The sequence below is a fragment of the Thalassophryne amazonica genome, chromosome 8, assembly GCF_902500255.1.
Source record: "Thalassophryne amazonica chromosome 8, fThaAma1.1, whole genome shotgun sequence".
Taxonomy (NCBI): Eukaryota; Metazoa; Chordata; class Actinopteri; order Batrachoidiformes; family Batrachoididae; genus Thalassophryne; species Thalassophryne amazonica.
Window position 1 is genome coordinate 73,531,817 of NC_047110.1, and position 23,900 is coordinate 73,555,716.

The window sequence follows — 23,900 nt, forward strand, 5'->3', positions numbered from 1 at the left end:
ATAAAATCTGTTTCTCCAGCATCACCATGAATGTTGAGATTGACTGTTTACTGTTGTTTCATTGTTGTACAAAATCTCACTTCATCAGAAACAATTCATTCTACTCATACTCCACATGTCAGTGGTGGAGGGGAGCGTGTTTTACTGGAGCAGTGGGATTATGGTTGCACTGTTTTCTACAGCGTGGGAATAACACTCTGGATCTCATATGTATCCTTCATTTTAAAGTACAATTCTTGATTTATGCAGAGATGTCATTTATGGCATCTTCACAATAAATGCTATCTGCCACTTTCTGGACTTTTTTTTTTTTTTTTTGCAAGGCATCCCAATCCTCGGGTTTTCTGTTCAGCCTACACCAGAACCCTGAGTGTTGTGTGCATTCTGGCATTCATTCTTGCGACCACACTGTTCTATGCTTGCATGGAATGGCTGTGGGGTGGGGTTTTGCAGCTTGGGAGCCTTTGTTGACGAGGAAGGGTTTACTGACTTCAACTTCGCGGATGATGCTGTAATCTTCACAGAATTATTGGATGCCCTGATTGCCGCTCTTGAGAAACTGAGGAAGACTATCAATGGCTTCCTGAATTTGGCTATCAGAAGTGTGTGTTTGCAGGGAAAGTGTTAAACTTGTCAAGACATTCACTTGTCTCTGCAGTGACATTTATGTCTCTGGGTCCATGGCCTTTGAGCTAGAGGGGACATCTGAGAAGATCTTGTAGAATGATAAGGTCTTTGAACAGAGGAGTTTGCAATGTCAATACCAAGACTTGGATATTGACCAGTGACCTAAAGTGATGAATTGATGACTTGGCATTTGGAGGATCCTTGGGTAGCACTAGAATGTCTTTCCATCTTTGGGAGACTCAACTGAGGAGTAGCACTTGAATTGTGGGGGAACATCAGCTGTGACATTTCAGCCATGTGGTGCATTTCTCTGTGCATGATCCAGCACGCAGGTGCCTTAGTGCCAGCGGCTGAAGAAGACCAAGGCAACACCCATGTTCTACGTGACTACAGCAGATAGTTGCTTTCAAAATGTGGAGATGGGTTAGTTATCTGCCTGAGTGGCTCCCATCCAGAACCCAAGACTGTTCCATAGCATGGTGGATGTGGTAACATGCGAGACCCAACACATGTTCCAAAACTTGACCTAATTCGAGTTTTCATAAATGGCCCATTCAGTGTTGTACGAGTCCACTGCTATAATGTCTTCATGTTTCTTGTTAGAGTCTGCGTTTGACATTTGTGTGCTTTTTCTGTTTGGCACAGTCCTGTGCATGACCTCCAAATCCGATAGCCAAAAAAAAAAAAACCCACAAATTTTCCCACTGTGTCCAACTTCAGGGCACCGACATTCACAAGTCTTCATACATATTCTTAACCCGCCATGAAAATAAAGTCCGATTTCAACCTTGTGGTAATATCTGACCTCTGAGCCCGATGTGATGAACTATGACGACCCCTCCCTCCACGGATACAAATGCAGCATATCTTCTGTGCTCCTGAGAAATGTGTGAAGTTTTTTTTGTTTGTTTTGTTTTTGTAAAACACAAACTGAACTAACTGTTTTTGACAGTCTTTTCCTGTATGTGAGGAGGGGTCGCTGTAAGGTTTTGTGGTGTTTTTAACATCTACCGCTGTTTTAACAATATTCCATTTTATATGACCCAATTTTTGTTTTTTCCTTTTAGTTCTGACATGGAAACAACCCTTTCAGGTGCTATAAAATGACCAGTTACTGCTTTGTCACGTAGGATCTAGACATGTCTTCATGGTTAACAGTAGATTCAATGCCAGGTGTGCAAAATGAAGCTTATTTTAACAGTAGAACACCCACTCTACCAGACAATAGAGCATGTAACTTGATTTTGCCAATTCTATTCAACTGTAACCAGGCATTAAAGGTGTTGTAGAAAAAAATGTGTGGAATTGACAAAAAAAAAAAAAACTAAATTCCACAATTAATTTATTCTTTTTTCTATTAAGAATTTGTATAGTAACTTTACATTTTTCAAAGTTGTGTTGTTTGCAACTGGTGATGAATTTTCCAGATGAGAAGACTCGGTGGTTCTTGAGATTATGAAAAATAAATTATTGATGAATGTTCTCAGAATTACGTCTATTTTTGTTTGTTTTAATTTCTTTCTTTTTTTTTTAAACAAGAGGAGTTAGCAGTTAGCCATTCACCGCCAGATGGTCCTCATCAAATTCTTGCACCATGAACAGTCAGCCAGACTTATCAGACATGTAACACTTCCTCTCCAACATCATTCCTTTGTCATCATATCTGTGCCTCAGTCACTTCCCTTTTACATTCCAAGATTAAAAAGGGGATTTTGAGTCAAACGATGTAAATTGAAGGTAAAAGATAACATTAACTGCTGCCACTCAAAAAGTTTTATCAAGCCATCTTAGGCAAGTTTTTACAGATTTTGAGTCGCCATTTTTTTACAGCCACACACAGTGTGTGTGTGTGTGCGTGCATGTGCGTGTGTAGAGCAGGTAGCTCATTGGGATAAAACATTTGGCTTTCTCAGTTTTCCCTTCCTGTTTGTGTCCTTGAACAAGACATTTTATCTGCATTGTCCCAGTCCAGCTAGCTGTAAGTGGATACTGGCTTGTTTTGGGAAGTAACCTGTATCGGATTTCTTGGAAATACATTTCTCTAGTTTGTAGTACTTAGATCTAGTCTTGTTCATAAATGTTGTCGTACTGTGCATAATCAGCCATAAATATCATCACAACCTATGACACCCATGAGTACCTGATTGCATTCCCAAGCAGATGTAATCTCAGCTGAGCAATGGAAAATGCCCAGCCCCCCAAAAAACAAACAAACATTACAAGAACCTCCTGAAGCACAACCTCAAGAGCTCTATAATGTTGGGCTGTCAAGGGTGACACTTGCATTTAATTCTAGCACAGTTGTCAGGAACTCGGGGTGATGTGGCACCAAAGGTTGAGGGACCCAAATGCAAAAACTCACAGACAGTGGAATTGAAATTGAAAGGCTTTATCGGTCAATAAATGAGCTTGGATTCGGTACACAGTTAGGCAGTCATGGATGCAGAGGTACAGAAAGTCAGCAGGCCAGGGCGTCGTCAAAAAGGCAGGCTCAGGTCTTTTACACAAGCAGACAAAGTACGTAGGCAGCAGCAAGACGAGGTCACAAAACAGAGCTGGGTCAGTACACGGCAAAATAAGGCAGAGCTATGAAAAGGCTGGTACGAGAACTGTGAAAATCAACGAACTGGCGGGGCTTGAGTGAAGGCAGAGAGTTTAAATAACCAAAGTGGAAATGAGGAAAGTGAGAACAGGTGTGTTGGAAGAACCAGGAAGAGGGCGTGGCAAACAGAAAGGTTCAGGTGGGCGTGACTTAGTGCAAAAATACTGAACAGCAAAAACCAAAAGGTAATTCTGATGAAGAAAAAACAGAAATAACAAAATGCAGAGACAAGTGCAATGAGACAAAGATGAAAGAAAACAGAAGACTAAGTGATAAACTAAAACAAAAGCAGAGACAAAAGTAAACGTCACAGAAAAGGCCAGACTAAAGCATAATACAAGAAATTAAATAAACAGAACAAAACCAAGACTGAAGTGAAAACTAAGGTAACAATTAATGACAACAATGTGGCAAAACAGCTACTAAGACAAAACTACACAATACATGAACAATGAACAGAAAACAAAACCAATGAAAACATGAACATGGCAGGAATGCAAATACAGATGTACAGAACAAGAAAGCAAAGATCAATGAAAAAGTCATAACAAAAAGCACATCAAGGGCAGGACCATGACAACAGTGCCTTGGGATTGGCAAATTGGATTGGTGGTCCTCATCTTTAAAAAAAAAAAGGGGTCCGGAGAATGTGTTCCAATTATAGAGGAATCACCCTTCTCAGCCTCCATGGGAAAGCCTTTGCTAAAGTACTAGAGGGGAGACTTAGAGTGCTAGTCGAACCTCAGATTCAGGAAAACCAATGCAAGTTCTATCCTGGTTGTGGCACAGTGAACTATTTTTTTACCCTCACAACGATAACAGAAACAGCTTGAAAGTATGACCAACCAGTCCACATGTGTTTTATAGACTTGGAAAAGGCATACCACTGGGTGTCCTGTGGGGGTGCAGTGGGAGTATAGGGCACCGGAACTGCTGCAACACAAGATCTGGACCTGTATCCACAAAGCAAGGTTAAAAGTAGCTCTTAGTGACATCATTCTAAGAAAAATCTTAGATTTCCTCGAATTCTTAGACATTTCTTAGAATTTTCCCTTGGTAAGATAAAGTTATTCACGAAACATCTTAGGCCTTAAGAGAGCTCCTAAGGTGCAAAACTGTTAAGAGGATTGAGAAGGACTTTTAAGAAGCCTAAGATTGTCTTAAACAGACAAGGCGGCAGAAAGACATTCTCTGTATGTTGAATTTCCAGCCCAGTCTGATGCTTTTATTCGTGCCCCTGTCACAGCTTCGTGACATGGTTTGTTTTTTATTTTACTATTTCTAATCCTACCCCTTCCCATAACCATACCCCCCCAGACTTCTCCATGTCATTCCACATTTCGCGCTCCCATTATGAAAAGCGTTCCATTTTCTTGACAGTATCACAAACCATAGATTAATTTCCTTTTTGTAATGCCATCACGAACTGCCCTGAGATTGGGTTGTGAATGGCAGTGATTCAGTTCCATGCTACTTGCTTGACCGTGCAGGGATAATGTTCATCACTCATCTTCAACCGCTTATTCAGTATCAGGTCGCGGGAGCAACAGCTCTAGGGATAATGTTTGTGGTTATCCGGAATGAGCTTACTTATTTTTATGTCTTCAGCTTAGTGCGGAAGTGCTGTATGCAGTGTGGTGTGGTTGAATTGTCCTTATTTATCATGTTGTGGTTCTCATTAGAACAGCTGTTTTTCTGAAAGTCTCAGCTACATCACCACCAACAGATGATTAAAATGTGTCTGCCTTTTTCCAGCCAGAGTAGGTAAATATTGTGCTATGCACCTTATAAATGTTGGTCTTTGTCATCAACTTCATTAATATTTGATGGACAGAGAAAAGTAAAGATAAATAATGTTGGAAATCATTAGCTAGCTTCTGTTTAGCCAAACAGTGTTACCAATATAGCCTAGCTTGTTCACTGTGGCATTCATGATATCAAGGCATCTTAGGCAGTTTTTTTTTTTTAACAATTACAGTAACTACAGCTTATATCAACAGACATTTTTATAATATTCAAAAGACATTTATTGTTTTGTCAGACCACCTTACATGGAGCATTATTAACCATTATATAACGGCTGAGTGGATCCTTGTCATTTGATTGGTGGCTTGTATGTCACGTGACATGGATTATTTGTACCACTTGCCATTGTGTTTCACTGACCATGCAATAGTTCTTTTTAGCATGCAATTTTTGTGCTATATGAAATATGCTATTGCACGCCCGACCACCGTGCATGCTCACGTAATGCCAGGGGGCGGCATTTAGCTAAACATGGCGGAATTTGTTTTGCTGGCGGACGACGATTTGAAGGATCTAGTTGACGCTGCTAATTCTTCTAACACACACACAAAAACAAATCCACCACGCCATAAGCCGTCTGGAGACATGAAGAGCTGTTAGGATGAAGTTAGGATAAAAAGCTGGACAATTTTCTGACGCAATTTTTCGTTGGAGTGAGGAAAGCACTCAGCAGCCTGTACACAAAGTCAGTGGATGGCATCACGGACTGCTGGGAACAATTTTGGACTCCTATTTAAAGTTTGTGTTGGACTGTCAAGCACCAGTGACGCACACCAAAATGCAAGTCCCTTTTCTGTTGTTTATAAATTAATAAAATATCAAATGACAAAGATCTATTTTTGCCATTATATATTTATACCATTGAACCCAAACATTCATTGTTTGAATAATATTTTATTTAGCTGTAACCAGTTAAAGGATAAAGTATTTGCATTTTGGACACAATTAATCAAATGTCAATGTCACGCTGAACCATATACGTATTATTGTCGTAGTGCACAATCGATGTTTTCTCGTGGTAAGAGATGAAATGTTGCAATATTTTGTAGTTTTACCTCAAAGTTACATGTATCTGGTGTGGTGCATTCCATAACAGCTAGATGGCAGTGTCTTTTGTAATGGACAAGCATGTCATGATTCTGCCTTGTTTCTATTTCTCATCTCTGTCCATTCATTAATATATCCCATGTTCCTTTTTGTACTTGGTGTGCTCCCACAGCAGCTTTCCAAACCAGCCAACAGCTGGAAGCTGTTAGCCTGACACGCCGTGAGAAACTACTTCTCCTGTGATTTTTTTTCCCCCCTTGTACAATTCGGATTGTGTATGTGTTCATTTGTGTGCTATAGAAGTTGAGTATGACCTTGTTTTATATTCTTAGTAAAACCTCCATCATTCCCTTCACACTCTTCACCATATGTTCCCTGTTTTATGAGGAGTAGGCGGCCTGCCGAGTCAGGACACCGTGGCCAGTCCACACAGATTCAAGATGTGGTTTAAAGGGGTGAATATAAGTTTTTAATTTTGATTGTTAAATGTTAGGGTTTGGTTTTACTTTAAACATTCTAAAATTCCCATAAAGTGCATACCTTTGCATTTTTAAAACTGTCATGCTTTAAGGCAAATTTAAGACTCAATTAACTTTCTATAGGCGTGTGACATATGTCACGGAAGTCCAGATCTGGACTCCTGATTGTCCTGAGACACACCCACTAAAATGGATTCTGAATGTAAAAAGTACAGTTCTTTCACAGACTAGCACATTATATGCAATTACATTTTCAAAATTAAACAAGTTTTCAAAAATAGCAATGTAAGGATGAACCACAGTTACTTTGATGAGCAGAACAACCATGATGAACTGATATTTTGCCAAATTATAGTTTGTTGGACTGGAGTCATGAATGTACCAGGAGCTAGTTAGCAGACATTTGTAAGGACGGCCATAAAATAATGATATAATATGATGACATATTGTATTGCTAACTTATTCAGATTCCTGGTAAGTAGATTATATAATTTTGCCAGAGGTCTATTCATACTCGTATATGGAGATTTCTAGACGCCTGTTTTTCCAGTGAGTTAGCTATGTACATTACTGTTATATGGCTGGGGGGGCCTGGCTGCCTTTTTGTTTCTGTCCTTTGCTTCTCCTTCCAGGTGGTTTGCATTTGGAACTGAGTGGCTGTGTTGCTGAGTTTATCAGGACCTCACCCTGATCACCTGAGGCTGATCACCTGCGGCTCATCAGGACTCACAGCTGTGGTGCATCTGCATGGATTGGAACATGGTGGCATTTAAGACTGGACCTTGTGACCAGACGGGTGAGATCGTCGTCTCGGGAGCCATCTCATCATCAATGGATGCAGAGAACGTCCAGGTTTGATGCACGGTCTGTGAAAGAGGAGGGGGTGAGGTCTCACGCTCGTCAGCACACTTCCTGAGGTACGTTAGATTTTGTGACTAACATTTATACAGTCAGTAAATGTGGCGTCCCTCACACCTTGTTATATTGAGCTGTATGTTAGTCATGTATCGACTTCCACTGCAGTGGAGTTTTGTGAACTGGATGTTCCATGCCTGCAGGTTGGGAAGTTGATTAGTAATCAAGCCAGGAAGTGTTTGCTGTTTGTATACCTTTAAGTGTTCTCTCTGTGTGTAGAGTGTGGACTCACATAATGGTTCCTTCTTTCACAGACTCGGTTTGTTGCGGCCACCTGGGGGGTGTCGGCGGGGTCCTTGAGTCCGAACAGCTTCTGGCTCCGGACCGTTAGCGCTGCTGGGAGCGCACCACGCCAAGACCGCACTTTGTTTTTTATGTATCACTGTTATGTATTAAATTCAGTTAGCCTTTGTACCGTGCTCTGCTTATTTTATACTGGGTCCTTCAAACGCTGGTCGGTTCTCCGAGCTGCGTCCGACACATAACACATTACCCTAAGATGACATGAAGGATTTTCTTTGCAGTCAGGTGTTTTGACAGTGACACTGTTATGGAAATTTTGCCTCTGTACACCACAATGTAGTTTAAATAAAACAACAAAGATCTGCTTATAGTGTAGATTTTACCTTTAATGGCTTTAACAAAAACATTATGCTAACCATTTAGGAATTAGTCATTTTCATGTCCCAGTGTTTCGCATACCATAAATAACTGAACCAACTAAATAAAAATTATTGTTAACACAAATTATCTCTTTCATAACCGGTTTACAACCAACAACATTTTCAAGTCACTGAATATATCTTAGGTAGACAGTTGTTGAAAACTAAGGGCAGCATCTCACTAGGCTGCAACTGTTGGAAAGTAGGTGGAGACAGAAAATCATGGCAAAACAGGCAAATTAGTTACAGTTTTGCAGTTGGAATCTCGCTGAATTGGTACTAATGACACATTAGCACATGTAGCCCGAATGTAGGCTGAATGTCACAGAGATTAGTGGTAAAAATAGGGCATAAAAATCACAAGTAGTCTGCATACATAGCACACAAATGCCACGCAGCACTTATGAATGTATAGCGCCACTCGTATAGCTAAAATGATGACACGTTTATACACAAACTGGTGAGGATGATTTGGGACTGCTATTATGTGAAAAGATGCTGTGGAAATATCACTGACTGTAGGTATGAAAGGCAAAGCACTGTACATAATAATAAAATAAAATCGCGTAAATCCATGCACCTGCGAAGGCTGCAAAAATGCCGATTGACAATCGCTAGAGTGCTGCACGGCATTCAAGTGGCACTCGTGTGCTACGTATGCAGACTACTTGCAGTTTGTGACCCTGTTTTCACCAGCAGGTCATGTGATAATCAGCCCACATTCAAGTGACATGCACTAATATGCTGTTAGTACCATTTCAGTGAGATTCCAACTAGGGGTGGGGCTGATCCGATCCAATATCGGTATCAGGTTCCGATACCAAAGTAATTCACGGATTGAAAATTTTGATACAACCTGCAGAGTTTTCTGATCCAAAAACCATGTCTATGTGGAGGGAGGAGGGGGTGTTCCTGAACAGAGACGTGTCTCAGTGAGAGGCAGAGTAATGAGACACGCCTCCGTTCAGGAGGTCCCTTCTGCAATTTGCAGCTAGCTAGCAGGAAACCCAACAACGGCCCCGTTTACACGTACATAAACATGTATACCATTAATCAGATTTTTTTTTGTTCTTTTACATTTGTGCATGTCAGCATTCTAAAGAGCTAATTTCTTGGAGAGCATGAGAGAGAGAGAGAGAGACCACTATGTTTTCTTCATAAAGTCTATGCTTTTTTTTCCAAGACCTGCCTTTTCTCTTTTCTCAACTTCAAAAGAAATCCACCTTATGAACTGAAATCATGTAAACCAGGATTTTTTTCTGATTATTAGATTACTGAAGTGCATGTAAACGCGAGAGATCAGACTTTTACAGTTACCTGATTACTAACAGTTATCTGATTATTATGGTCATGTAAACGTGCTCCACTACGGGGAGCTTAACTCGACAGGGGAGTTCATCTCCCGTGATCAGGCTGTGAAAAAATTGCGTCCGAGTGCATGTACTGTTTTGAGGAAGTAGCGCATTTCTGTATTTCCAAAATGCCACAAGAAACCACCAAAAAAAATAAAAAAAATAAAAGTACTTAATTCTTTCACCAAAACATCAAATCTAGGCTTGCATCTTAGAACTACCTTCTAGCAAATTGTAGCTGAACTTTCGGGTTTTCTTTTTAAGAAAATCCTCCTCTATACCACTTCATCATGAAGCTGTATAACTGGGGATACAAATAGTCTCATATAAAATTAGCGTCAATGATAATAATGTTAAAGCAAACAGAGCTCTGGTATCGGAATAGTATCGGTGCATCCCTAATTCCAACTGCGAAACTGACACCAATTTACCTGTTTTGTCACTATTTTTTGTCTCCAGTTACTCTCCAACAGTCGCAGCCCAGTGAGATACTGCCCTAAGTGACCATGCAAGAAGAAGCCTCCAAGACAGTCGTGACAACTCTGTGATCAGAGAAACTACATTGTGCAATTTTAGTCTGTTGCATCACTAGTCACAGCTTCATGGTGGAGTGGAACAGAGAAGGATTTTCCCAGGTACCTTCTGGAAAATTATTGTTGAAATTTCACGTCTTCATTTTTAGAAAATCCTTTTCTGTTCAGCTCCACAATAAACCTGTGTAATTGCAAATACAACAGACAATTTCACAGAAGCAGTTGTTCTGAGTGTCTTGGTGGCTTCCCTCACTAGTCTCTTTGTTACACGTTCACGTAGTTTTTGAGAACTGCTTTCTTTAGACAGATTTAGCATACAGTGCCACACTTTTATTTCTTTATGATTGATGTAAATGAACTTCAAGATGTATTCAGGGATGCGAAAATGTTCATGTATTCATTCTATGACTGTGAAAGTGATGATTTGCATGCACAGTAACCCTAAAAATAATATAATTTCTGTTATTTTTGTTAAAGCTGAAAGCGTACACCCAAATCACATCTTGATTGCTTCATTTTGAATTCATTTTGGTGATGTTCAGAGGCAAAATTGCAAAAAAAAAAACTGTGTCACTCTTCAAACAGTTACAGATCTGATTGTACTCTGTCTTTTCCCTATTAAAACATTTACGACTCAGATTATCTGGAAACTTCATCCTTCACTGTTATAAAAAAAAAAAAAAAAAAAAAAACTGAATCCAATGTCGATGGCGCCCTCTAGTGCTGAACACAGAGCAGCATCTGTAAAACATTTCAGGCGGATTAAACATTTTTCAAGAAGATAGTGTGATAAAAATGGTTTTACTGTGAGAAACAGTTTTCTTTTATTTTATTGACAAATTTACAAAGTTGTAGGTTCATCACATTGTGTCACAAAGGTGCCACTTCTTAGCAATATCATTTTTCAGTGTATAAATTGTACATAATTCGGTTTAACGTGCCTTTGTTGTTGTTGTTTTTTGTACTTAACATTTCTGACACTCACCCAGTGAGATTTCAACTTCCGAAAAACAAAACAAAACCTCAAACTCATTGTGATATGATGTAATTTCCCAACATTAGGACTGTATGAACTGTTTTTAAAGCTACAGTGTGTCTCATTAAGTAATATCTCGTGATGAGGTTGCACATTTATGCAACCTCGAATAACTGCATTGCTTTCCTTTGCATTGTTACTTTGGCAAGTGGGATTCATGCTCCCTTACTGTATCTTGTGAGAAACGTGTATGATTGGTTGCCACCCATGATCCCTTAAAATACAGAATTGTCCTTTATTTGACAATCAATTGTTGCATCCCTGAATAATGAACAAGATAAAACACAGGAAATATTAAGGGCTGCAGATGTCATCTCTGTACCGACGTGAGGTACAGCGGATAGACCTCAGACTTTGACGTCTATATCGCCGTGTGTCCACCTGTCACGGGTTGCCTGGTTACCTGGCATGTCTACACCCAAAACTCAACCACATGCAAAGAAGCAAAAACATTTGCAAATGTACAGACATGAGTGGAAAGAGTCAAACCCCTGGTTTAACAGCGTTAGTGGTAATGGCAAACTGTAGGCAAACAAGTATTTTTATTTCCTCTTAAAGTAAAATTGTCCTCACTTTAAAGATTAAAATTATTGGTCAGTTTTTCTTAATATTTATGTTTATTATTGCACACTTCAGTGACTGCACAGTTTATCATTAACAGTTTCATGTTAATAAAGCACTTAAAGCTTTAAGTATGACTAACTGCTTTTTTTCAAAATTAAATATACTACTCCAGGTGGCAACCCTATCCTCAATTTAACAAATATAAGGCTTCTCAAACTTGTTAGCCTGCAACAATAAATTTCCTGATTTAGTTGATTTGAAAATATTACAAACAATGCACCAAGCTAATAAAAATACCTTACCAATAAACATTCAAAATATGTTTGAAAAAAGAGTAAGTAGTTATAATTTGAAAGGAATAGAAGTCTTTAAAAAACCAAGATTCAGAACCAAAGTAAAGGAACGGAGTATTGCAGTAAATGTAAAATTATGGAACAACCTCAACAAAGAAATCAAAGAATCAAGGTCACTTAAATTATTAAAAAAAAAACGTATTAAACTAGATGTATTAAGTAAGTATGAAACTATGAAATAAGTCAGTGGGTTGTGACAAAGTCTAAAATGTAATCTGTTAAAAATGTAATCTTTTAAATAATGGCTAAAATTATGAAATAAGTCAGTGGTATGTGACAAAGTAAAAAAATGTAATCTGTTAAATAATGTTGAATATGATGCTTAAAATTGAAAGACTGTATTGTAAAAAGGGGCAGAAAATATAAGACTTGTTCTTCCCTCTGTTCCTTTTCATTCAATGTCTTGTAGTATATTCATTTCTGCTTTTCTGTTTTTCTTTTAAATAAATGAAATAAATATTAGAAAAAAAATAGCAACCAATAAACAGTGTAAAGAGGATCTACCACTAATTATTCTTATTTTTCCAGTCTTCTGGCTGTGCTGCAAAATGCCAAAGACAGAGGAAGTATGTCCCTTTCGGGCTGCTGTATCAACATGCTGGTGAAACATGGCGGCCTCCGTGAGGAGTTTTGCTAACATGCAGATACGAAGGGGTCATTCTTGGCTTAGGAAAATGCAGTGATTTGTTATTTGATGCACTAATGCACAGACGGTTATTATGTTATATTCCTAAATCTAACACACTGTAGTATTAAAACTGAGCAGCAGTATAAAATGTTTACAATTGGATTTCTTTGGTAAATTGGCAAATGCATTTTATCTCAGAGACAGTGAAGGGTTGTTATGTGTCACTATTGTCCCGTTCCAGAAGAGGTCCCGTGGCGTCCTCGGGATCCTGTGTAGCATCAAACAAACAAACAAAAAAACAATAACAAACATTCCTGGAAATATTCTTAGAGAGCAATTTTATCAACGTGCCAAATTAGCTGAAACACAAAAACCGGCACTCTGATGTCAAAAATGGCCAAAACACATCTTTCTGATTTCAAAAGATTTTTGCGTGTATTCATTTAATTTTACCTGTGAAAGACGGCTGTATATCTGAACATGTGGAGGACTGTAGCGTCGAAGGCCTCTCCAGGAGAGGAAAAGTACGTAGAGTGATGCCATCAGACACTGTGTGTTAAACACAATGGAGCTTCCTTTTGCAATGTATGAACCAGCCACCTGAGGAGAAGGATTCAGGACAGTTTCACATGTACTATATGACAAACAAGGGGCCCTATCTTCTAAGCAGTGCACAACCCACCGTAAGTAACTTCCTAGTTTCTAACGAATGCAGTTGTCATTTTCACACACAGCATAGTCACGATATGAATAATGAGTGGAATTGCACTCATTTGTGTAACTGTAGACATGTTGGTGTTAAAACGAGTTGTAGGCAGGTGCAGTGCTGGTGCATCGCCAGCATGAACAGGCAGAAAATGACTGTGCCATAGAACTTGTTTAAGATTGAGTTCTTGTATTCCAGCCCAGTCTCATGTTTTTTTTTTCGTCCTCCCTGTCACGACTCATTTCGTGACAGGTTTTTTTTTTTAACTCACTATTACTAACCCTACTCCTACCCCCAACCCTAACCTTAACCATAACCTAATCCTATTCCTTTCCCCCACCCTAACCATAACCACCCCGACCCCCCACTTCACTTGAATGAATCACTATGAATTTGTGCTGCTGTGACGAAAATGAGGCACTTTTCATCACAATATCACGAACCAATAGATTAATGTGTATTTCGTGCTGATGAATCACGACTTGCCGTGAGACTGGGTTAGTAGTAGAGAAGCTTGAATCTTCGACTGGACTGGGTTGCTTGACGCGAGGACGTTTTGCTTCAAATCGCAGAAGCTTCCTCAGCTAAAAATTTTGCTCTGGTAGTCTGACTTCTGTCTTGACTTTTGTAGAGAAGAAAACAGAAGCCACAAAAGCTGGAGTACTAAACCTAACCAGACCCCTCCTACTGAGAGGCAGACTGCTATTGGCTAGTGACTAAACAATTGCTCTAATTAGCACCTATTGTGCTCTAGTCAGCATCCTCCTAATGACAGGGTAGCGGTCCCTCCTAGCAATGGGACTGACCACCATTATTTAATGCTTCGATCTTAAATATGATCAATCTATCTTTGTTAGTTGGCTATGTACCACAGGCTTTTAAGGTGGCAGTAATTAAACCATTACTTAAAAAGCCATCACTTGACCCAGCTATCTTAGCTAATTATAGGCCAATCTCCAACCTTCCTTTTCTCTCAAAAATTCTTGAAAGGGTAGTTGTAAAACAGCTAACTGATCATCTGCAGAGGAATGGTCTATTTGAAGAGTTTCAGTCAGGTTTTAGAATTCATCATAGTACAGAAACAGCATTAGTGAAGGTTACAAATGATCTTCTTATGGCCTTGGACAGTGGACTCATCTCTGTGCTTGTTCTGTTAGACCTCAGTGCTGCTTTTGATACTGTTGACCATAAAATTTTATTACAGAGATTAGAGCATGCCATAGGTATTAAAGGCACTGCGCTGCGGTGGTTTGAATCATATTTGTCTAATAGATTACAATTTGTTCATGTAAATGGGGAATCTTCTTCACAGACTAAAGTTAATTATGGAGTTCCACAAGGTTCTGTGCTAGGACCAATTTTATTTACTTTATACATGCTTCCCTTAGGCAGTATTATTAGACGGTATTGCTTAAATTTTCATTGTTACGCAGATGATACCCAGCTTTATCTATCCATGAAGCCAGAGGACACACACCAATTAGCTAAACTGCAGGATTGTCTTACAGACATAAAGACATGGATGACCTCTAATTTCCTGCTTTTAAACTCAGATAAAACTGAAGTTATTGTACTTGGCCCCACAAATCTTAGAAACATGGTGTCTAACCAGATCCTTACTCTGGATGGCATTACCCTGACCTCTAGTAATACTGTGAGAAATTTTGGAGTCATTTTTGATCAGGATATGTCATTCAAAGCGCATATTAAACAAATATGTAGGACTGCTTTTTTGCATTTACGCAATATCTCTAAAATCAGAAAGGTCTTGTCTCAGAGTGATGCTGAAAAACTAATTCATGCATTTATTTCCTCTAGGCTGGACTATTGTAATTCATTATTATCAGGTTGTCCTAAAAGTTCCCTAAAAAGCCTTCAGTTAATTCAAAATGCTGCAGCTAGAGTACTGACGGGGACTAGAAGGAGAGAGCATATCTCACCCATATTGGCCTCTCTTCATTGGCTTCCTGTTAATTCTAGAATAGAATTTAAAATTCTTCTTCTTACTTATAAGGTTTTGAATAATCAGGTCCCATCTTATCTTAGGGACCTCGTAGTACCATATCACCTCAATAGAGCGCTTCGCTCTCAGACTGCAGGCTTACTTGTAGTTCCTAGGGTTTGTAAGAGTAGAATGGGAGGCAGAGCCTTCAGCTTTCAGGCTCCTCTCCTGTGGAACCAGCTCCCAATTCAGATCAGGGAGACAGACACCCTCTCTACTTTTAAGATTAGGCTTAAAACTTTCCTTTTTGCTAAAGCTTATAGTTAGGGCTGGATCAGGTGACCCTGAACCATCCCTTAGTTATGCTGCTATAGACGTAGACTGCTGGGGGGTTCCCATGATGCACTGTTTCTTTCTCTTTTTGCTCTGTATGCACCACTCTGCATTTAATCATTAGTGATCGATCTCTGCTCCCCTCCACAGCATGTCTTTTTCTTGGTTCTCTCCCTCAGCCCCAACCAGTCCCAGCAGAAGACTGCCCCTCCCTGAGCCTGGTTCTGCTGGAGGTTTCTTCCTGTTAAAAGGGAGTTTTTCCTTCCCACTGTAGCCAAGTGCTTGCTCACAGGGGGTCGTTTTGACCGTTGGGGTTTTACATAATTATTGTATGGCCTTGCCTTACAATATAAAGCGCCTTGGGGCAACTGTTTGTTGTGATTTGGCGCTATATAAAAAAAATTGATTGATTGATTGATGACATGAATGACTCATTACCATGAACAAAATACTGAAACTGCTTTGACCTGAGTACCCCATTGTAAACAGGGGAGAAAGCGTGTCTCAGACCCCCTGCCCGGTTAAGGCTGGGTTTCAACTGTTTCACATACAATGCCTCCTTCACTCCTCTCTCAAACCATTTCTTTTCTCTGGCTAAGATTTTAACTTCCTTGTCCTCAAATGTGTAGTTAGAGGGCGCCGGTGGACCTCAGTCTGCAGTTCAGACTCTACTATGGAAACCACCTGGACAACTGAGTGCCTACACAGAAACGTCAGTCTGGGTTGTGTATTCATAGGGTGCAATATACAAATGCGCCTTAGACAGGCAGGTCCATAATGCACGTACCTTCTGTTTACATGAACAATGAAACTGAATTGGAAAGAACTGTGAAATGCAATAAAAGTAAGAACTTCTGCAAACTAAGAAGTACAGTGAGAAACTCATGGGCCTAAGATGACAACTAGATATCTTTGGTACTTGGATCTTTGGGTACAGCTTGAATGAGTTTAGCCAATCTCACACAAAGACAGTGTGCATAACGTGTGGCCACTGGATGGTCACGCTGTTTCATGACATTGAAAACAACAGCATGCTTTCCTTCCTGTCCCACGGATTGTGAGTTTTAATTTGTGGAGTGTAAAATGGGTGACTGCGTGATGAGTTTAATTGAGTAGTGTGGCACCCTGACGAGTGCCAGCAACCGTGTGGCTTTGTGCAATGTGTTTGTGACAGATAGTGAAGAGTTTGGTGGTGAGTGCTACAAGAGCCTCTAAATGGCACACACACCTTCTGTGTGCGAGCGCCTTTTGTGTCAACTGAACTGTTAATTGGGGAGACGAAGATGATGAGTATTAGTACATTTTACCAGATAATGCAGAAAAATGCTTTGGCTATTGGAAATCTTGATATTATGTAGTTTGATGACATTGTTTACACTGCTATCAAGCACTGCTGGGACCCACATTACCCGTTGGTCACATTAGCAACAAGAGACCAAGGCAAAGAGACAAGCTGCCATTCATTTTCAATGACAGTGGATATTTTACAGCGACAACAGACTAATCAGAATCAGAATTACCTTGATTGTCATTGCACAATAAAACAGCACAACGAAATTTACTTATGCATAACAGTCACTATGCCACCAGCTAGGCGGGGCCAAAATAGATGAGGTCTATTGTATGCAAATGCTGAGCAATGTGACATGGCAAATACCAATCTGAGTGAAGGCAGCATGACATATGTTGGTTGGTTGTTGGTTATATTTATAAAGACGTTGACGTTTAAATTGTAAAACATCAAGCCTCATTTACATTAATTTGTCATAAGGGTTTGATAATGAAATGTTATGAATAATTGGCATTTTTTATCCACAAATCAGTAGTACAATTTTTTTTAACTCTCTAATGTCAGTATTGTACCAGTTTCCAAAAAATCCATATCGGTCAGGCTCTAATTACTTGCATTGTGAGGAAAAGTCAGCTACAGCATACTGACCATGTGGCACATTTCCCTGGACATGATTCACAATGGAAGCGCTGTCATGTTGAAGCACCTGCAACTGGAAAAGGCCAAGAGGACACCAAAGTTTCATTTGGCTGCAGTTACTTTTGAGATGTGGGGATGGGCCGGTTCCCAAGGGGGACCTGGCCTGACACATGGAAAAAGCAACTTTCATATTACTGCTTTATTGCTTCACCTCAAGGAACCTTGGTGGCCACTGTCCACCCCATTAACAACAACAAAAAAATCTCACTTAAGTTTTCTTTCTCCAGATCTTGAAGGGGATGGGAGGAGGCACTGATTGGTGGCTTTCATGTTATGCCCAAAAGATGCCCATGATTATTTAACTGAATAAATGCAACCCTTTTGTGCTCTGCACCCTATTTTTTTGCCCTCTAAATAGAAAATGTGAGTTGGACACACCCCAAATACACTTCTGATATGCAACTCAGTTTGTGTGTTATACAACCCCAATTCCAATGAAGTTGGGACGTTGTGTAAAACGTAAATAAAAACAGAATACAATGATTTGCAAATCCTGTTCAACCTATATTCACTTGAATACACCACAAAGACAAGATATTTAATGTTCAAACTAATAAAATTTATTGTTTTTGTGCAAATATTTCCTCATTTTGAAATGGATGTCTGCAATTTGTTTCAAAAAAGCTGGGATAGTGGTATGTTTACCACTGTGTTACATCACCTTTCCTTCTAACAACACTCAATAAGTGTTTGGGAACTGAGGACACTAATTCTTGAAGCTGTGCAGGTGGAATTCTTTCCCATTCTTGCTTGATGTACGACTTCAGTTGTTCAACAGTCTGGGGTCTCCGTTGTCGTATTTTGTGCTTCATAATGCGCCACACATTTTCAATGGGCGACAAGTCTGGACTGCAGGCAGGCCAGTCTAGTACACGCACTCTTTTACTACGAAGCCACGCTGTTGTAACATGTGCAGAATGTGGCTTGGCATTGTCTTGCTGAAATAAGCAGGGACGTCCCTGAAAAAGACGTTGCTTGGATGGCAGCACGTGTTGCTCCAAAACCTGGATGTACATTTCAGCATTGATGGTGCCATCACAGATGTGTAAATTGTCCATGCCATGGGCAACGTACACATCTGTAATGGTATGGGGGTGACTTACACACCCCCATACCATCACAGATGCTGGCTTTTGAACTTTTTGCTGGTAACAATCTGGATGGTCTTTTTCGTCTTTTGTCCAGAGGACACAATGTCCATGATTTCCAAAAACTATTTGAAATGTAGAATCATCAGACCACAGCACACTTTTCCACTTTGCGTCTGTCCATTTCAAATGAGCTGGGGCCCAGAGAAGGCGGGGGCATTTCTGGATGTTGTTGATGTATGGCTTTCACTTTGCATGGTAGAGTTTTAAGTTGCACTTGTAGATGTAGCGACGAACTGTGTAAACTGACAATGGTTTTCTGAGGTGTTCCTGAGCCCACGCGGTAAGATGCTTTACACAATGATTTCGGTTTGTGATGCAGTGCCGCCTGAGGGATCGAAGGTCACAGGCATTTAATGTTGGTTGTCGGCCTTGCTGCTTACGTGTAGAAAGTTCTCTAGATGCTCTGAATCTTCTGATTATATTATGGAATGTAGATGATGGAATCCCTAAATTCTTTGCAATTGAACATTGAGAAACATTGTTAAACTGTTGGACTTTTTTTTCATGCAGTTGTTCACAAAGTGGTGATGCTCGCCCCATCTTTGCTTGTGATTGTCTGAGCCTTTCGGAGATGCTCCTTTTATACTCAATCATGACACTCACCGGTTTCCAATTAACCTGTTCACCTGTGGAATGTTCCAAACAGGTGTTCTTTGAGCATTCATCAACTTTCCCAGTCTTTTGTTGCCCCTGTCCCAGCTTTTTTGAAATGTGTTGCAGGCATCCATTTCAAAATGAGCAAATATTTGCACAAAAACAATACATTTATCAGTTTGAACATTAAATATCTTGTCTTTGTGGTGTATTCAATTGAATATAGGTTGAAGAGGATTTGCACATCACTGGAATTGGGGTTGTAGATTGTCAAGATAGGGCCCCAGCTTTCTTAAATGTAATGGTGGCCCTATTAACCAGGCTAAACCTGGAAGAAGCAGAATGTCTGAGCTTTAAGTACAGACTAATTCTGGTTCTGCTGAATTACCTGTTGTCTTGTGCTGAGTGCGACTGACTTTGCTGAGATGAGGCTGTTGACCAGCAGGGCAGAAAATCCAAACAGCAGACAAAACAGGTTCAAACCCGTCAGAGTAAGTATCTGCTTGTAACACCAGAAAGAGATGCCAGATATTAAGTATGCACAAAATAAAATATGTATCATGTAAAACAATTACCTTTAATTTGTTTGCTTTCCTTTGGACATCCATTGCCAGAGACCCGGCGGCCACATACTGTAAAACCACAAACAGTTAATCATACGCAACTTTACAGGAAGCTAATATATGCCAGCAAATATTAAAGTTTGTAAAAACACCCTGAAACACTTGCAGCCCTCGAAGTACCTACTCATGCCTGTGTCCACTACGTTTCACATACATTACGTTGAAAGGTGCCACTTTTCCAAACGTACAACTTCGAAAGAACACATGTACATCAGACAATTTAGACCGTTTAGACCAAGAAACATGACACTTTCTGCGAGTTTTTGGGTAAATTACATGCAAACAAAGTGAAAATGCAAAGAAAAAGTGATGATGCAATGGAAAGTGGACATGTGTTGTGGTTTGTTTATGACCCAGAGCTCAAACATGTCGATGCAGTTTTGCAGGTGAGAGAACACAGCTACTCTGGTTAGCTGTATAGGCTACAACTTACCAACGTGACCTCTCCTATTTGCCTCGTCTTGCCTTCTTCACTGCAAACCGAAAAAAACTCCAATTTTTAGCGACTGCTTCGGTGATTGCAGCCGAAAACAAAACAGTACACCATTTTTCCATTAGAAGTGATGCTGAGAGACTAATTCTCAGACGGAATGTGGGAGTGTCAGCACAAATCATTCAGAGGATGGGGGGTTTCAACGGAAACGATTTTAAACCGGCACAACCAGTAGGTGATGGCGAGTATGCTTTTCAGTTTACCGAGCCAGGGATTTTCTGCCATGTTGGTGCCAGCTGTCCCCAGGTGTGAGCAAATCCCGTGATATCACACAGGCATTCAAATGAGACAGCGCTGCCCTATTACAATGCTATCAAATATCACAAGCCAAGTGGCCTCTGTGTATGCGTGCGTGCATGCGTGTGACTTAGATCATGGAGAAATTGGGGAGAGCTGACATTTGCCGTTTGGTATGCTTATGTATTTTGGGTCAAGGAGGAGTGCTGCGAAAATGGAAAGTTGATAGGACTAATATTTTGTGGGAAATTAGCAATATTAGCTAACACCAGTGAACAATGGATTTGTGCTGCAATGCACCATGGGAGTTCAGGGTTTTAAATGTTGTTATTGTGGTTCATGTTAGTTTAATAGTGTTGTTAGTGTTACTGATTTATTGTGTTTTTGTAGTTCAATTGTTTTAGTCAAGTTTTTGTAGTTCATTTTGGTTTAGTCAGTTTAGTTAAGTGTCATGTTGCCGTTACCATGAGTGAGAAGGATAGTGCGTTTGATGTCTTTCGCCACCGTCTCTGTTTGTGGATGTGTAGAAATAAGTGTGTCCATGCATGCAATTTCAAACACTGACAAACTGGGGAGAGCTGACATTTGCTGTTTGGTATGTTTATGTATTTTGGGTCAAGGATGAACATTGTCAAAACGGAATATTGATAGGACTAATATTTTTGGAGAAACTATGGATATTTGCTAACAGCACTGAAAAATGGACATTGATATTTACATTCTGGACTCACACACCAATCCAGCAGGGGTGATAAATTATCTATATAGTAATAAAATATAATAATAATAATAATAATAATAATAATCAGAAAATTATAATCATAATTATCATGTGTATATGAACCTAAACAATTTATAAATACATTAAGACAGTAAATTAACAAAAAAATTGCATAATCAAATCAAATCAAATCAATTTTATTTATATAGCGCCAAATCACAACAAACAGTTGCCCCAAGGCACTTTATATTGTAAGGCAAAGCCATACAATAATTACAGAAAAACCCCAACGATCAAAACGACCACCTATGAGCAAGCACTTGGTGACAGTGGGAAGGAAAAACTCCCTTTTAACAGGAAGAAACCTCCAGCAGAACCAGGCTCAGGGAGGGGCAGCCTTCTGCTGGGACTGGTTGGGGCTGAGGGGAGAGAATCAGGAAAAAGACATGCTGTGGAAGAGAGCAGAGATCAGTCACTAATGATTAAATGCAGAGTGGTGCATACAGAGCAAAAAGAGGTGAATAAAAAGAAACACTCAGTGCATCATGGGAACTCCCCAGCAGTCTAAGTCTATAGCAGCATAACTAAGGGATGGTTCAGGGTCACTTGATCCAACCCTTACTATAAGCAGGAAATTAGCAGGAAATAAAGGGTTGAGTTCTTCTAAAAACTGTTGAGGTCTAATGTCTAAGGTTCTAAAAACATTCTGGACTCACACCATTCCAACTCATTATAGAAACTTTGTATAATTTATTACCACCCTTGAAAAATGCCAGCTACCTATTTTATAAACACTACCCAACATGCTAGTATATGTATAATCATAATAATTTACAAAAGGACTAAACAAAAATTTGTAATAATAACAATAATCCTCACCATACAGGATATAATAAATTTATTTAAGCAACAATTTAAATACAACATGAATAATGCCTTTAACTTGCCTCCATTGGGGATAGCTTTCTTGAATCTTAAATCTTTTTAAAATATCAATAACAGTTCATATATATATATGAAGTCACTGTCAAATAATTTTCAAGTCATGAATCGGCAAGTCTCAAGTCAAGTCTCAAGTCGGCTTGCAAACAATTGGTGGACATTATGACTATGACTAGCTATGGTGGGTGCCTGGTACTGCATATTTCCACCCGGCTCTCTGGTTCAAATTGGCCATACCACCCAGCACAGATTTTCTGAAAAATGAACTGAAATGTTGCTGAAAATGTACCAATTCGATCGTATTGCATAGTTTGCTTTATTTTACTATTTCAACCAAATAATTAAAGAAATAAGAAATATATATTTCATTTTCTTCTTATCACATCTGCAAACAGCAGAGATCGGCAGTCAACTGCTTTCAGCGTTCTGTGAAGCCACAGCGCTGAAGGCAGCTCAGAGCGGACAGCTCCCTCCGCTCTGACTGAAAGGGAAAAAACGACTCAATCAGAATCTGTAATGAAATAATCCAGAGTTCATTCTGTGTCCGTAAATGTTGATACATTCAGATATTTACGGTTTATTTTGCAGTTTAAAGGTTTTGTGTTTCCAAAACGCTTCATTTGCACTCTGAGAACGAGGGAGAGGGGGAGGGATGGAAAGGGAGGAGGTGGAGGGCTTCAGTCATTTTCCATTTTCATATTTTTGACATGTTTTCATGTTTAATAGTTTTGTATTGTTTTTCTTTTTTCAGCAATGTAATCACATTAAAGTGTACCATTGTAAAGTGTTCTAAAATGTACCATTTTTGCATGTAAATGGAGAAAAAACATATATTTAGACATCATAAACTCACAAAAAGACTTGACCAGACTGGAGTTGTCATGGCGACAGAGCAGTTGTAGCTCAGACATGCATGCATGACTGTGGTCAGCATGCAAGCTATGGCACTGAGGACCTGTACCACCTGAGGAGGAGTCACACAGTTTTAAAGCAGCAAATGTGAGAATACCAGAATAAGCAAAGGAGGGACAAATCTCACCCCAGTCACTAAAAGTCTGGTATGAATCACTGACCCAAACCAGCGATCAATTCTGGTGTTGTTCAGCTCTCTGTTGTTGGTAGCCTGAGCTGGTGGGACACCAGCAGGGGTGTCATTAAAATACACCTGATGCAGCCCCTCCTGGAACATATTCTGTGACATCATCTGTCATAGCACAAGTAACACACATTGCACGCATTCGTAAAACAATCTATTCAGATTTCACACTTAATTTCAATCCATGTTATGTCTTACCTTTGGCATTGAAAGCAGAGTTGTTTGTATGTCTGTTACCCACAGAACGTCATACCAACAACACCAATGCAATCTTAAAAACAGAAGAACTTTGCATTTTCTCACTTCTGTGCCGTGTCCTATGCTTAATTCCTCAGTGTCAAAGGTCACTCTGTGTGTGTGGGTGTGTGTGTGTGTGGCTGAAGTCCATTCCTGAGGAAGTGTTACACTGAGATCATTGGCTGTTGCTGAAGTGCCTGTCAGTTTGTAGGCAGGGTTGGTATCAGAGGG

The 23,900-nt window shown here is 39.7% G+C and overlaps 1 protein-coding gene across 1 annotated transcript; it reads right to left on the minus strand.

The window, feature by feature from the left end:
• Positions 1-12,732: 12,732 nt before the first annotated feature.
• si:dkey-30c15.13 (uncharacterized protein LOC558731 homolog) lies at positions 12,733-23,666 on the minus strand. The gene is made up of 7 exons (XM_034175622.1): positions 23,631-23,666; positions 23,376-23,540; positions 23,190-23,300; positions 19,896-19,952; positions 19,709-19,819; positions 13,058-13,204; positions 12,733-12,872 (listed from the first exon to the last, which is right to left on the minus strand). Exons 1-7 carry the CDS (start codon positions 23,637-23,639, stop codon positions 12,819-12,821), a joined length of 654 nt encoding a protein of 217 aa, XP_034031513.1. The 5' UTR covers positions 23,640-23,666; the 3' UTR covers positions 12,733-12,818.
• Between the last annotated feature and the right edge of the window lie 234 nt (positions 23,667-23,900).